This window comes from Ctenopharyngodon idella, chromosome 24 (genome assembly GCF_019924925.1).
Source record: "Ctenopharyngodon idella isolate HZGC_01 chromosome 24, HZGC01, whole genome shotgun sequence".
Classification (NCBI taxonomy): domain Eukaryota; kingdom Metazoa; phylum Chordata; class Actinopteri; order Cypriniformes; family Xenocyprididae; genus Ctenopharyngodon; species Ctenopharyngodon idella.
The window spans coordinates 13,439,129-13,455,060 of NC_067243.1; the positions used below are offsets into that span (position 1 = coordinate 13,439,129).

General features: G+C 35.9%; 1 protein-coding gene across 1 annotated transcript; it reads left to right on the plus strand.

The window, feature by feature from the left end:
* Positions 1-245: 245 nt before the first annotated feature.
* Positions 246-13,094, plus strand: LOC127507197 (coiled-coil domain-containing protein 73-like). Its single transcript, XM_051884162.1, has 18 exons — positions 246-533; positions 631-768; positions 3,897-3,968; positions 4,123-4,194; positions 5,167-5,202; positions 5,348-5,422; positions 6,361-6,399; positions 6,867-7,002; positions 7,345-7,424; positions 7,520-7,648; positions 7,720-7,779; positions 8,930-9,034; positions 9,705-9,815; positions 9,986-10,126; positions 10,293-10,446; positions 10,627-11,910; positions 12,001-12,119; positions 12,651-13,094. The coding sequence occupies exons 1-18, from the start codon at positions 492-494 to the stop codon at positions 12,915-12,917; spliced, it is 3,060 nt and encodes a 1,019-aa protein (XP_051740122.1). The 5' UTR covers positions 246-491; the 3' UTR covers positions 12,918-13,094.
* Positions 13,095-15,932: the final 2,838 nt, after the last annotated feature.

Consider the following 15,932-nt stretch of genomic DNA (forward strand, 5'->3'; position numbering starts at 1 on the left):
ACAGTGGACCAAGCACAGATCAAATTAAATATCTTATATAATTCCTTCTGAATGACAGCGCCATCTGTCCATCCAGTGTTATGGCCCTGACCCCTATTAGCCTACACTCTTACCATGGCGCCATTTTCACCTTGATAGGTTCAAGATGGGATTTAAAAAGCTTATTTTGACGCAACAGCATGAACTTTGTCTACAGCAGCGCTTTATATATTCTTATGAGGCAAAATTTATGTAGTGGCAGTCGTTTTTGTCATATGCCGTACTATAAAAGGAATAGTTCCAGCTCTAAATTCTGATTGAATAATCCCTGTTAAGAGTCATGCAGTGCAAACAGCCTACAATTGAGCTAAAATACTGTATTATTTGTTTGTTTTGATCATTTTTATTTCATTACTTCTTAAACACTGGTGTATTTAATCATAGTGTTGCTGTTTTATAAAGCAAAAACACTAGATTTGATCTGTAGGTTCTGTTTAGGTGCTTTTTTTTCAATGGAGTTGAGTGTAGAGTCTGGAACAGAGCTTTTCTCCTTGGTAAGTGGACATATTCCAAAGCTGAATGATGTGTTTTAAATTATACACAAATAAAACATCAAGATTTACACACACTCCTGCTGTTTTTTGTCTGTAGATGGAAGATAAAGGTGCTCTCGGTCAACCGAAGACCCCAAACATTGCCGTAGAGAATGATGGCCGTACCATCTCAGTGCAAGTACTGGAATTTAAAACAAGTCTCCTGGAGGCGGTTGAGGAGTTGCATATTCACAGGGTATGGTGTCTTACTTTTGCCTCTCTTTTCTGATTATATACAGTGTGTAAAAATGGAATAGTGGCAGTTTTGCTAGAGAAAACAAAGTTAGGGATGTAAGGTTAGAGGCAACAATGATGTTTATTGCATTTGTTTTTTTAAGGTGTTTGTTGTTGCATTACCATCATTTGCTCAGCAATTAAAGACAATTCTTTTAATTGATTACAGAGTAAGATTAAGACAAAAATAATAACATTTTTACTTATAAAAGTATAAAAATATAAAAGTATAAAATCTTTACTTATAATATTAATAAATATATATGTATATATAGCAAATATTTATTTGATTAGCAGCAATATTAACATTTAAATTAATGCAATAACTATGATAGAAAGCAATAAAATAATATGTTTTAAAATGACTGAATTAACCTAACTACAATAAGGAAAGTAAGTATTACAGTAAGGAAAATATTTTAAGCATCACATCAGGCAGAAATAACTACTGCATGTTTGTTTTATTATTTTTCAGATTTTTATTTTTTATATTTATAAAATATGTCTTATTTACCTTCTTACTATTTATTTCATTATTTATTTAGTTACACTGTAGAAATAGATTTTTTGAAGATTAAAAGAGTACACTTTACAAGAAAATACTAAAAATTTCATATTCAATTCAATGTTTTACTTGCCATTTCTTTGTAAATAATTGTGAATTTTCCCTTGTTTCTACACATTTTTTTTTCAGTGTAGTTTTTTTCAGTATTTACAAAAATATTAACATTTTTTTGACTTTAAAACTCTTTATTTAAACATACTAAAACACTAAAATACAATATACTCTACACATGCAATGCTACAATGTGCTCCAAAATACAATTTTGATCTCAAAATCATAAAAATATTCAAATTGACCGCACCAGACATCGCCAGTTAAACAATATAGTCCCATCTTCACAAAGTGACAATAGAGCAAAATTCAAACACCATTTGAACTCAAATTCAAGTACATTCCTTGTGATTTGATAGAATTAGTATTCCACTCTGATTCTTGATTCAACCAAAGCGGTAAAAATGTGCAGTACATTTATGTTTTTCAGTGTTGGGGAAAGTTACTTTTAAAAGTAATGCATTACAATATTGCGTTACTCCCTAAAAAGTAACTAATTGCGTTACTTAGTTACTTTTTATGAAAAGTAATGCGTTACATTACTTTTGCGTTACTTTTTCTCACCTGGACTGGGCTTGCTTTTTTGTTTTTTAGTAACAACAAAAAAGTTATATTTTTGGCAAATGTTAAGGCCCTTTTACACCAAAAGTGAAATGAATAAGCCTCATGCTGAAGGAAATGCATATTTACACCTGTACAGTAGAGGGCGCAGCTCAAACAAACCTTTCAGCTGTGCTGCCATTCTGGAATAAAGAAGAATAGGACACAGGAGACGGAAGTTCAACACTTATTTCTAAATCTAATCTAAAGTAATTTTTGTTTGTTAGTATGGTTGAATTGGATCATTGAAGGTCAGCAGCAAAGACATTGGTTAATAAAGTTAGATTAAATACATAAAGTATATTTGTGTAATTTAATATAGTTAATTTTTACAGGTTTGCGTAAAATTCTGAGATTGCATTTCACCGTTTTTATTCATTTTGAGAAGTACCGAATGTTTTCGTTCAAGTGAGATGAGTAAATGCATGTTCACATTTAGTCTAGAACTACAATAACCTTCATGTCACACACAACACCTCTGCACTTACTCCCGATTTCTCTCAACATGCGGACAGGAAAGCTATTAGTCAATAAATGTGAAAACAAAGTAACTTGCGTTACTTATTTGAAAAAGTAACTTTTGTTGTAAATTGAAAAAGTAATGTGGTACTTTACTAGTTACTTATCTAAAGTAATCTGATTACTAGTTACTTATCTAAAGTAATCTGATTACGTAACTCGCATTACTTGTAATGCGTTACCCCCAACACTGATGTTTTTCCCCTCAGCAGCCATTAGGTAGAAACTAATCACATTACATAATTTACATGCACATTTTTTTCTTGGCTGAGAAACTTAACCTAAGACATGCACATACTTATTGAGCTTGTGCAATCTTAAACAAATATCAGCCTCCTAAAAGGCTGCTAAATGACATCTCAGTGTATTAGTAATGTCAGTCTATTAGTATCCGAATGACATCAAGGTTCTTGTGAGGAACTGAAGAATGTAATTTTGTGGGAGGAAGAGTGCCATGAGCGTTCAGAAGAACTAAAAGCGAGCAGCACTTTCTGTCTATCTGGACATAAGCCAGCAGAAGTTACACTTACATTAGAATGGGGTCATGCAGCAGGACCTGACAAATTCACATATTTGCTTGCATGACTGGTACCCTCGAGCAAAGCACTTAAAACCCGACGCTGGACATGTTTAAAGGTTGTACGAGCAAAAATAAACAATTGTATCTCTCATGTTTTACTGTTATTATGATGTTGGTGAGGAACAAAGGCATTAAATCAATGTGATCCTCAGGCATGCCATTAAACTAACACTTTGTAGTTCTCTGGTTTATAAGGCCGGGGTTAAGATGGAGGATTTCCTGCCAGACAAACGTGCTCAGCTGAATGCAGTCACTTCATGTGTTCTTTTAAGAGAGTGCAAAGTGTGTTCCATTAAAATGACTGTATTAGCTTGGGATGCTGTCAGTCGTTTTGCCAGACACAGGAAATTTGTTCAGATGCTGAACGTGAATTGTGCTGATGCATTACATATGTTTTTTCTCATTGTTTTATTAGATTTAATGCATCTAATCACATATGCGATCAGTCTCTGTCCTGAAAGATTCACATGACCCACCAATTTTAGTGCTTTTTTTTTTTACCTGCAAACCCCATTTATTCAATTTATTGTCTTTCTACGAAACGTTAACAGCTTTGCAAGTAGCACTCTTTATTAGGAAAATATAAATATACTCCTACACGCACATAAAAACCATTGACTTAAACCTGCAGTCCTAGATGACAATGATGGCTTTATATGCTAAAATCTCCTCTCTAATGTTCAGATACCTGCATAAAATGTAATCCATTGCTTTCTTATGAATTTATTCATTATTGATGCTGAAAAATGGTGTTTTGTGGACATTCTTGATACAGGATGCTGAAACAAGACATGAGGAGCAGATTTGTAAACTTGTGCTGGAGAAGCAGGAGTTAGAATGGCAAAAGGTTTGTTAGGATTGATAAAAATACTGTTGTTTTTCCATTAACTTCCAAAGATTTCATTGTTAAACATTTTTAAGAACTGAGCATTTATAGAAACAAAACTATTTATATTGCTGAAGTTTCCCAGTATTAACAGTTTATTCTTATATTTTTGCAGGAGTCCTTACACAGTCAGATTTCTAAAATGTCAAATGAAAATTCAGAGTCACTTGCTGCTGTAAAAAAACAGGTATGACATCACACTCAATCTACGTATGCAAGATTTTATATAAGGGTCAATGACGTGATGGGTGTTTTTTTTTTTTTTTTGTTCAAAGGCCTTAATAATAATAAAAAAAAACAAAGATATGACATCCAAAGTATGTAAGGTAGTACAACTAGATCTCTTTTATTGAATCCAAAAGGTTTTAATTATATTTTGCTACATATAAAGGTATTTTAAAGATTTTGAAGGTCATTCGGTTTAACCGTCCAAAGGCCAATACAGCCATTTCATTTGTGATTAAAATATCTTAAAATGTAATAAATGTATATATTTTTTTTATTCTGGCATGATTTTATAACATCATATATCAACATAGTGCAAAATTGTATTAAAATTATGTGTAGAAGTCATTGCTTTGTTATGAGAAAGAATGTCCAGAAAAATGAATTTCATTGATGTCATTCGGAGTAACCAATATAAAGGGACCATTTTGGATCGAGTCATGCATTCAATATCATGTGACAGGATGTGACATCATTCAGACACCTGCAAAGGACCACATGGTCATGAAGCAAAGTAACTAACTCCCTTTTAACTATTTGAAAAATTCATGTTTTCACTTGCTCATACGCATGTCCTGAAACATCAGGTCATTCGGTACAACCACTATAAAACATGGAAAATGTTGTAATATTTTAAAAACTTGTACTAAATATAAAATGTTTGATTGTCCTTTTGCTAGCTAGCTAGCTAGGTATCAGCCTGTTAGCATTGTTTGAAAATATCGTCATTCAGTATAACCAAAAGTGGTTGGTTATACCAACCACTTTTGGTATAACCAAAAGTGTTTTTTGTTCATCTTGTAAAAAATGACAAAAGCAGTGTTAATTGATAAAAAAACCACATAATCTCATTGTTAACACTGAATAAAACTATATATATATATATATCATTAAATATCTAATATATATAAATATATAAATGTCTAATTTAAAGTTTCAGGCCCAAATCCGAAGACTTGAGGGAGAAAAGGTTGGTCACTTTTTATTTTAATCTGTGTACTGATTTATGTTTTTATCAATATTTTTATTTTTTCTTTAACACTAACTATTAAAAAAATACTTAATTAAAATATGAATTAATCATCACTTGACTAAATATTAATGACCTCTTAAAGGGTAAAAACCAGCTGGCTGCTGAACTGAAAGACAAAGAGATCATCAGCCTCAAGGAAGAACTAAAACTGCTGCAGGTACACATAATCAATACAATAACAACATACACCTTTACATGACAAGACCTTCTGTACCTTTAGGGACATATACCTAAAACAGTGGGAAAATCCATCTCATCGCTGACCCTTTGAGTGGGGGTTTGTGTAGGACTGTTTGTTGTTGTCAGATAAATGATGCCACATGGTTGATGTATGTTTTCTCCTACGGTTCATCACACCCTCGGTTCAACCGCACGATTAGCCAATAAAGGCGCTTGTTACCCTTTTATTTGGTAATGGTAATCTGAGCAATTTGATTCATATCTAAACACAGCAATTATTGTGATGTATTCTTGAGCACTGCGTCACTTGTCTTGACATGATTTACAGAATTATGGAAGTTGTTGAATTATTAAAATAGTCTAAGGTAAAAAGCAATACAAGTAGTATAATATTATACTAATAATTAGGGCTGTCAAACGATTAATCGCATCCAAAATAAACTTTTGTGTTTACATATTATATGTGCGGGTACTGTGTATTTTTTTTTTTTATATAAATACACACACATGCATGTATATATTATATAACAAAAAAATATTTATATATAATATACATTATATATAAATATACATGTATGCATGTGTATTTATATATACATAATAAATATACACAGTACACACATAAACACAAACTCTTATTTTGGATGCGATTAATCGTGATTAATCGTTTGACAGCACTACTAATAATATTAATAGTAAGTAACAGAGGTTATTCTTGATTATTCTAGTCTTTGCTCTTATTAATGTGTCTTTGTTTTCATTTGTATTCACATGATTTAATATAGTATTAAAGTAATAATAATTAAAATGACAATTTAAAAAAAATTCTGCTTTAAAAAGGTCACTTGGTGCTCTCCTAGAGCAAAAAAACCCCCACTGAAACCACTTTCTTTTTCTTTTACTACTGTTTTGCAGTTGCTCAGGTACAGTTTGGAGAAGAAATTAAGCGAGCTGGTAAGGATTTCCAATTATATAAATTGTTGACAGAGGCAAGTGGGAGTGGGAAGAATTAAAGAGGAGGAACTGAGAGGGAGAGCGGATCATCAGGAGTAACGGATAGGGAGGGCGTGACACGTGAACCGCCAGCGCCGCTGTGAAAATACCACTATTAAAATATTTTATATCAGAGCCTCGCTCTGTTTAACCTTTCAATGGCGGAGAGGGGAATCAGTTTGATACAGACAATCAAACAGTAACGGGCTGCGCTTCACATAAAAGCCCCTCAGGCATGTTTGGAAGTTGACTCCTTATCTAGCAGAAAGGAGCACTCAGCCGAGATGTTAAACAAAGGTCTTCAAACTCTCCGATGCAGTATATATTCACGGTCTGCCCTTGCCGAGAAGAAGAACTGTTATTACTTGTAGAGCCGAATGGGGATATTCCTCTTCGAAGGGAGGACAATGTGTTTTTAAACTTTACAGGAGCAAAAGTTGCAGCTGCAGACACAAACGAAAGACAGCCACCTGAATCAGCTGGGAGAGGTGGAGAGACGTTTCGCCGCCATCTCCAGACAGTGTGCCATGGTCAAACAGGCCCATGAGAACCTTGATCAAAATGGTATGACTGTCATAAAAGACAGACATCATCCCAGTGAAACATTCAATTAAAATAAAACTTGGAGTCAGGGTTTAAACCTGATTATCTTTTGCCTTCAAACTCTGTTATCGCTATTTATGCAAAATCACTGCTAAAAACATTGGGCTCATATGTTTTGTGGTATTCATAATCTTTCTTCATTCACTCTGGACGAATTTGACATTAAAAAAACTCCTCTTTGCTTTGCATCAATGAACTGATTTGTCATTCTGTGAACATGAATTATTTGGCCTTTGTAGGTGAATGCTAAATGAAAGCCTGTGTAACGATGCCAAGCTTTTTTAAATCTTTTTTTTTTTTAAGTTGAAGAGGCCATGCGAATTAATAAAAAGCTCACATCCATCAATGAGAAACAAGAATCTACGATTAAAGCCTTGAAAGAGGTAAAAAAAATAAAAAATAAAAATACTTGTACTGCTGATGAAACTCCTACATCACTGCATCACAAATTGTTGCCCCTTTTTTACTTCATATTTAGGATTTGGAGAGACTCAACAAAGAGCTGGTTAAATTCAAAGTGTCATCTGTCTGCAGACCTGGAGAGGAACGTTTACAGAATGTTCTAAAAGAACAAGAGTTTCAACAACTTCAGCAGAGACTCTTTGTGGTAGAATCTTTTCACATTTGTTAATCATAAAAGGTGATATCAGGATGTTTTTAAATGTAATATTTTTTTAGGAAACAGAACTTAACAAAAAACTGAGAAATGAAACCACCACAGAAAGGGCAGAGAAGCAGGTAAGCTATTTACAGTTTATTTACAATCGATACTTGGTGGGCAATTTGCTACATTTCTAAAGTAATACCATAGTGAAATATATTCAGAAACTAAAAATTGAAATACTATCAAAACAGTTAGATATAGCTGGACACCTACATAGGTGTTAGTCTTTCAGTTTCTTTACTGTCTATACAAAAGGGGCCAATTTAGGAATAATTTTGTACACTAATGTAAACATGGACCACGTAACATATACTGCAGTGAATTATAAACAATAGAGAACTGTCATTCTTGTTTTGTAAAGAAATTTACAAAAGAAAACACTAATTTTACCTGTTTACTGGTTTATGAGTGACTGTGTTTGTTGGGTGAAAGCCTTTGCCAGTGTTTTGGAAGAATGACTTGATTTGAGGCATGTATGAAGTGTTTTGGTATTTTTAGTGCATTTTGAATGTGAAATTTATTGCTGTGCCAAGATTAAAGTTGGTTAGGAGATCTGTGTGAGGAGTTTTGAAAAAGTGACCCAAGTATTATGAAATGTGTTTTAGTGATTGTAAAAAAAAAAAAAAAAAAAACTGTAGTAAGTATCAGTTAACAGAGGTAAGACTGGATTTAACGAGTGGATGAAATGAAGCGCGCATGTGTGGGTGTGGGGCGCTAATAGTAAAGTGCCCTTTAGGGTTAGGGGATAGAATATACAGTTTGTACTATCTAAAAATCATTATTGCTGCGTCCGAAATCGAATACTTCTCTACTATATAGTACGTGAAAAACAGTATGTGAACAGATTAGTATGTCCAAATTCTTAGTGTTCGAAAAACAGTAGGCGAAAAGTACCCGGTTGACTTACTACTATCAGTGAGATTCTGAAGTGCGCATACGATTGACACTTTCCTATCCCATGAGGCCACGGGAGAGGATTTGTGAATGGAGTTGAAGGGACGTAACTGACGCTGGTAGGTCATGTGACAGTAACAACATGGCGGATGTAGTACGTCAGAATTTATTCATACTACATGCATTCGTACTATATAGAACGTACTTTTTCAACGGTCGTGAAGTAAATTTAAATTTAAATGTAGTACCTACTCAACAGTACGCGATTTCGGACGCAGCTTATGTCAATATGTGTGTGTGTGTGTGTGTGTGTGTGTGTGTGTGTGTCAGGAGGTATTGAGATCCCTCCACCACAATCAGAGATTGCTGCAGACACAGACGGAGGCTCTGAGCCGAGCAGAGCAGGAGCTCCGCACACTCCGTGAGGAATGTCAGGTCCGGCTTCCCAAAACCCAGCTCCACCTGCAATATCACCTTCAGCTTAAATAACACAAAATCTGCAACTATTTGTTTGTTATTTTAATTTATTTACAAATTATTGTTTTTTCCCCATAGACACCTTCATTTTTCTAAAAGGAACAGGAAATTACCATTAACATACTCATTAAATAATAAAATAAATCTAATTAATTAATTAAATAAAATACAATTAACTACCCAGTAGATAAACACATTTAGTATACACAAAAATGCAAAATCTTTTTAATCCGTTTTAATTTAATTACTTACTAAATTGAATTACTTACTAGAAAATAATAACCTTAATAAGGTATAAATATTCAGAAGTAAACAATGGTCGCCTAGTACTCATAAAGTTGATTGAGGGGACTGAAAATCACTTTTGCACATTTACAACACACAAAGTGCAACTCAATAATAGTAAGTGTGTTTAATGACCGTTTACAGCCTCCTTCTCTTTTATTCCCCCCATTCCTCTATTTAATTCACTTAGTCATTCACTGATTAAAACCATTATTAACATGACAAAAGCCAACTGATTTGTATTGGCCTCTCCATCTGTTTAGAATTTTCTGTCCAGGTTAAATAAACACATAAAAATTTATTATTGCATTAAAAATTTTCTGGGTGATTAATTTCATTGCAGATCCTTAAAACAGAACATGAATTGAACCAAGAGAGGACTAAAGAAAAAGACGACAGCTTTGCTCGGCTGAGAGATGAATACCAAAATTCTAAACTCACTTGGGAAAAAGAGGTGATGGCAAGTTCTAGAAAATCATCACTGTTCTGCTAAAGAAAGAGCTGGGACTGTGATTTGATTTTGAAAAACATTTGTTGTTAAATTTAAATATACATTTTTTTTTTTAATTGCAATCTTTTAAAAATTGAATGGAATTTAAAAAATGGATATTGGTGTTCTCACAGATTCTGCAGTTGCAAATGTCAACGGAGGCAGATCAAGAAGAGCTGATAGTGGTAAAACAGGCATATAATCATCTCCAGGAAGAGCACAAACAGCTGTCTATTTCTGCAGTTCATAAGGTCAAAGACCTTCATAACTCTGAGGTGGGATGATTACATATAAATTCAAAACCAGCAATTATTTAATAAGCATGTAGATTAGGTATTGTACATGGATAAATGAGCTTAAACCTCACCATTTTGAAAAGGCATTTGGCAATATTTATGTTAAGCGATTGAACTATAATCTGACTGTGATCTTTTATTACAGATTGTCCCAAAAGATCAAGAAAATTCTCATGGTACAACATCTAACGAGATTAACCTTGTGAAGGTGAGCAGTCTCCATAAAGATCTTGAGGACAGTCTTATTAGTCCTCATGATAACCGTGAACCAACAAGTCACCCTGACAAAGACATTCCAGGTAAGAAAGAATGCAAAGTTGTCTTCTCCAGCCAAGCTTGGCGCCACTATAACTAATATTTTTTACAGAATGATGTGAAGTGCAGGGAGGTGGTTACTGGAGTCTCTTTATCAAGAAAGCTTACCTGTACTTCTCATTTTTCTCTCATAATGATACATTCATTTTAATTTCCTCATACAGATGAAAGCACTGAGTCTCAGAAGGCTAGAAAAGATGGCCACTCTCATAACGACAGCAAGGAACTTGTTATTTTCATGCAGGCAGATAAAATACTACCTGTACTCTCACCAATGATTTCTACCGATGGGTCTGATAACATCCCAAGACCTGAGGATGTTAATCCCAAGACAAATCATCTGCCAAAGTTGTGTGGTGAAACAAAAACAGGTGTCAGTGAAAGAGAGCCAGTCTGCAACGCAGTTGATAAAAGATGCCCCTCAAACCCAGCCCAAAGTGACACAGACAGTCGTCTCGCTGAGCTATCAGGGCCTGAAACCAGGTCTGTTTATGGCGTAGACGGCGACCCTTTGGCTTTGGAACCGAAAGATAGACCGCTGGAGCAGAATCTGTGTATTTCTGAAGTGACTGAATCCCAGACATCAGATAAACACATGGACAGCCAGGGATATGCTACATCTCAGTCCAAAGAATTCAAAGACCACCAGACTGCCATACCTGAATTTCTCCACAGTGTTTCACAAAAGGAAAGTCAAACAACTGCAGAGAGACTTTCAGAAGACAAAACTGCAAATCCAAATACGCAAGTTACAGTTGTCTTTTACGACAAAACGGACATTACAGAAGGTTTGATTGCCGCCCAGCCAAGTCCATGCCACAAAACTGTCTGTGAGGAGCCTGAAACCACTTTTGATAGTGCAAGTGCCACAACATCTTTAGATACACACCTTGATGAGTCCAAAGATCAGTTCTCACCACCTGAATTGATCTGTGAACCTTTGCAAAGCCGGGTTTCCCAAGTTGATCCCTCGACTGAAACAAGCCTCTACAATGTGGTCAGTGAAGTGGAATCTATAGAGTTGCCTCTTGTTGATCAGACCACTTCAGTGACAGCAGTTGACACAGTGGAAGTCATATCAGAAAATAATAATCAAAAAGATGATGGGACTTTTCTTTCACCACCATTGAAAGCTCAACAGATTGAACTGGGTGTTTCTTCTGAAGAAGGCAAGATCACAAACCCAGACCAAGATCCTTCCTCTCCTGGGTCTACAACAGCAAATGACCAATCAGATGTTGACCAAAAGAGCGTTTCAATGGTAGACACTTCAAACCATTCTGAAAATAGAAGTTATCAGTCATCCTTTGCATGGGACACGTTTATGAAAGGAAAAAAGAAGCCACATCCAACACCCTCAAGAACTGAGCTGTGGTCCTCTGGATTTCATGAACTTGTTTCTCCGTTTTGTGCTCCCCTATTTATGAAGGATAAACTGGCAAAAAGAGGCATGTCTTGTAATGTTAATAGAGTTTGTTTATTAATAAGAATCCATATCTGACCACAATAAATTTCAAATCCAAATCCTCTTTTCACAGCCATAATGAAGACTCCTGACAGATTGGAAGCTCCAAGCAATCGTCCCCACCAAAGGAACGACTGTCAAGGAGAGTGGAATGCAATCAAGCAGTCTTTTTCTGAAATGTTAACGGAGAAAGTAAGTTTCCAAACACAGGCCAGCTTAGAATCTAGTGAGTTGATGCTGTAGCACGCGCTGAGTGCCTAAAGACAACTTCCATTCCCAGAAGTATTTCAGCAGGGTGAAATGGCAGCATTTTTCTCAATTAAATGTTGATAGAAAACAGCAGGACAAAAGTCTTAGAGTATAAATCACAGAAATGCAGCCCAACTCCAAAGGGAGCTAAGATGCTAATATGGAATAAACCAGAGATCGTTTTGCAGTGTTGTTTTCAGTAACATGATTATGTCTGGTTTCAGCTATGTTTTATGCTGGACTACTCAAATGAAATAAATTAAAATGGATGTTTTTACTTTTTTACGTGTTAAGTCAAGTTTTGCCTCCAAGAATTATCATTTAATCCAAAAGCAAAAAAGTTTTGAAGTATATAATTTTGGTTGTAGACCAAATTTTGTGAATTTCACTATTCATTGCTATTAATACTTCCATCAGAATTAAATCAAGGTAGAGTGTCATGGCACTTTTATGACCCACTTTATTTTCCCGCAGGAGAATCAAGTTCTTATCTCCTACAGCTCGACTCCGAGTGGCAGTCCAGCCTCTTCTTCTGTGGGTAATGGGCTGCGACAAGACTGCACTCCTACAATTCCTCCTCCCAAACTCCAGAGCCTGGAGAAACAGACCCGGCCTATGGCATCTAGCTCTGAAGTAAAAGAAGAACGGAAACAATCTGACATAATGGCCCAAATTGCAAAAATAGAGGAATTTATGTCATCTGAAGGCTTAACCCCTCAAAAAAGACGCAAAATTGATTGATATGCATTAGAGAGGCATATGTTGGTAATGTTGTTGTTGTACTCAAATGTTTCCAAAGTGTTTGCTTAGATATATTTCTTACCCTCCATCTGAGTAAATACAGTAAAATGATATTTGTGTTAATTGTTAATATATTTCCAAATAATTTAACTGAATAAATGTTCATTATTTCAAGCAGCTTTGTTTTTTGCAGACTTTCTTAAAAGGTTCAGGTGTTTGCATCAGTTGCATCATATTAACCTATGGCTAAACAAGGTAAGTGTTGCACATAAAACCTGTTAATTATGCTGCACAAGCTAATTAACGCTCATTACTCCCAGGCTAGCATGCTCATTCCTCAGAGGGCATTTAATGACCAAACATTGCTAATTTACATTTGGTACACAAACTGTGGCCAACTATAACTTGGGATAATTAAAATACACAAGTAAAAAGAATCAATTAGCACATATCAAGCCAAATTAACAAATGCAAATGAGTCTCCCATTAAGTTTATGTCCTTGGTAAATAGGCTGTGGGGACCGTGTGGACACATGTTAGGGCAATAAGATGAATGAAATAAAATGTGTTGCATATGGCCACACTGGTCACAATGAAAGTCGATACTTTGCTTGATCCACATAAGCTTTTTAAAGCAAGATTTTTAAAATTATGTTTATTTTAAAATAAATATGACAGAAGATGTCATCTGCAGAGCTTATTTTTTTAGATTTTATTTTTTCTTGCATTTTATCTTACAACATAAAACTGGTTTATGCTATAATGCTACTTATGCTAGCCCACCCAGTAATATTTAATAAGCTATATTTTAGGAAAATAAACCACATGAGTTTCCATCTAAAATTAAGCACATTAAAGAGCCTCACAAAAACAGTTCGCCTAGTACTAAAATCATCCAGCAGAAAGCAAATGCGCACCTCCTGATGAAAGCACAAGGTCCCTCAGAGGTTCACCTTAATACACTTACTCATTATTAATATGTCAAAATGTTAATGTCCTCGTAAAGAAATCTTATGCGTTTCAGCCACTGTGCCAGCAGTACTGACCCTTATCCTGAGAGGGAGTGGGCAATATGGAGAGCGTAATTTTAATACACACACTGGATTATGAAGTGGCAGTCCTTTGAAACAGTCAATTACACTTGAGCGCGGGAGGGCCCTAGTGTTAATTACTAGTCGGTTTTATATAGTGTGTAAATACAGAGCCTGCTGACATTCACATTCCATCACCATGTCCTGACTGCCACAGCAAATTAGCCTGACCCGTCTGTGTTAGCACTGCTAGGCCGCTGCATGTTCGTTTAACTTTAGAATAACATTCAGTGCAAACAAGCTCACTTCTGTTTATAGGCTACAAATTTAGGCCACTGTGCTTTGCTTAATTTCTGTACCTTGATTTAGAAATAAAGAATTTAATGGTACTGGGTCCAGTGCCTCTTAAGCCCGGAACACAACAAGCCGACGGATCTCGTCGGTCAGTCGGGCCATCTGATCATTCTGATTGGCTGTTCAGCTACTGAAAGGCATTTCTTCTTACGCAGGCGCAGAACGGATGTGCTACTTGGCTGTCGGGTGTCGAGCATCGGTTTGGTGTGTCAGGGCAACTTTGGACCCAGACGCTGCCGACGTGTGCCAACCCCGCAGTCTGCTATCGTCGCCACTAGTTCGTCGCTGTCAGCTTGGTGTGTTCTGGGCTTTAATAATCTTCCATTTCTGAAGGCTCCATTAACAATTTTTTTTGTATTTTTAATTCTTGCCAAAGGCGTTTCCCAAAAGAAGATATTTTGAAGAATGTCGGTAACCAAACAGTTAGGCCTCATTGACTTCCGTAGTATTTTTTTTCCGTATTATGGAAGTCTGTGTGGCCCATTAACTGTTTGGTTACACATATTATTTAAAATATCTTCCTTTGTGTTCAGCAGAAGAAAGAAATTCATACAGGTTTGGAACAACTTGAGGGTGAGTAAATGATGACAGAATTTTCATTTTTGGGTGAACTATCCCTTTAACGTCTTTTTGCAAACCCAAGACCCTCCTTTTTTTTAAAAAAAAAAAAAGGCAGTGCAGTCTTGTTCTCCCTCTATAGCTGTGAATCACATACACTGGCCTTCTCATCTTACCTCACATTGAGAGACGAGAAGATAATCCCCGCCTGCCCACTACTGTCAAAGGTCAGCAGAGTTTAAAGTTCACCATCCACATCATTTATATGGCCTTAAATTAGCCCAAACACAAAGTTCTGACTGTTCCTCTCTATTTCAACCAGTTGTTAATCTTCTCGTCGTACTATGAATCCAATGAGAAATAGGAATGCTCAGCGGACGGCTGTTTTGATTGAATTATACCCCTTAAGGACCACCATGGCAGGCCCATACGCTTTTAATTCTGAAGAGACAAGAAGCGATCACATGGGTACACGGTACTCCCCATACGTGGAGTATGTCATCCCCACCTATATATCTGTTCAGCCGGCAATGTGCACCTCTTAAAGGATGAGCCATTTCTGCTGTGATTGGTGGGGGTGCGATCAGGAGCCCTATCTTAACCCACATGCCGTCCTGCATTAGCCATGTCCCTATTGAGGTGTCAGCCCATAAGTCTTACTCAGTGGGATGTCACAGCCAGATGATGGAGAGCGCTTCTTCACTCCAGGGATTCTTGTAAAACTTGCATGCCCCCAGTCTCTACTCCCAGTCCGGCCTCCTCCTCGACACGGCCTCCCCTTGTGCTAAATCAGAACTAGTGAATGACACACTGAACTCCATTAAGCAACAAATGTATTTAGTTACTAACTTTTAAACTAACCCTTGCAAAGGTCTTCCTGGTTGAAGTACTACACTCAGAAAACGCATAAAAGTTATGTGGTTGTAAAGTTTATCTTTTTGTGTGTTCACAATCAAGTTAGGTGCAGTGAAAGAAAGAAGGATTTTAGTCTTTATAATCACAATTGATGGTTCTGAGTATTTGTACTGTAACATACACATATATTATACACATAAAGCATTTTTGAAAGACT

Excerpts from the sequence above, each read along its gene's own strand:
- LOC127507197 (XM_051884162.1), top strand. The coding sequence starts at position 492 with ATGGAGTTGAGTGTAGAGTCTGGAACAGAGCTTTTCTCCTTG. Across the intron at positions 6,400-6,866 it reads AGAAGAAATTAAGCGAGCTG|GAGCAAAAGTTGCAGCTGCA; the intron begins GTAAGGATTTCC and ends TAAACTTTACAG. Across the intron at positions 12,120-12,650 it reads CTGAAATGTTAACGGAGAAA|GAGAATCAAGTTCTTATCTC; the intron begins GTAAGTTTCCAA and ends ATTTTCCCGCAG.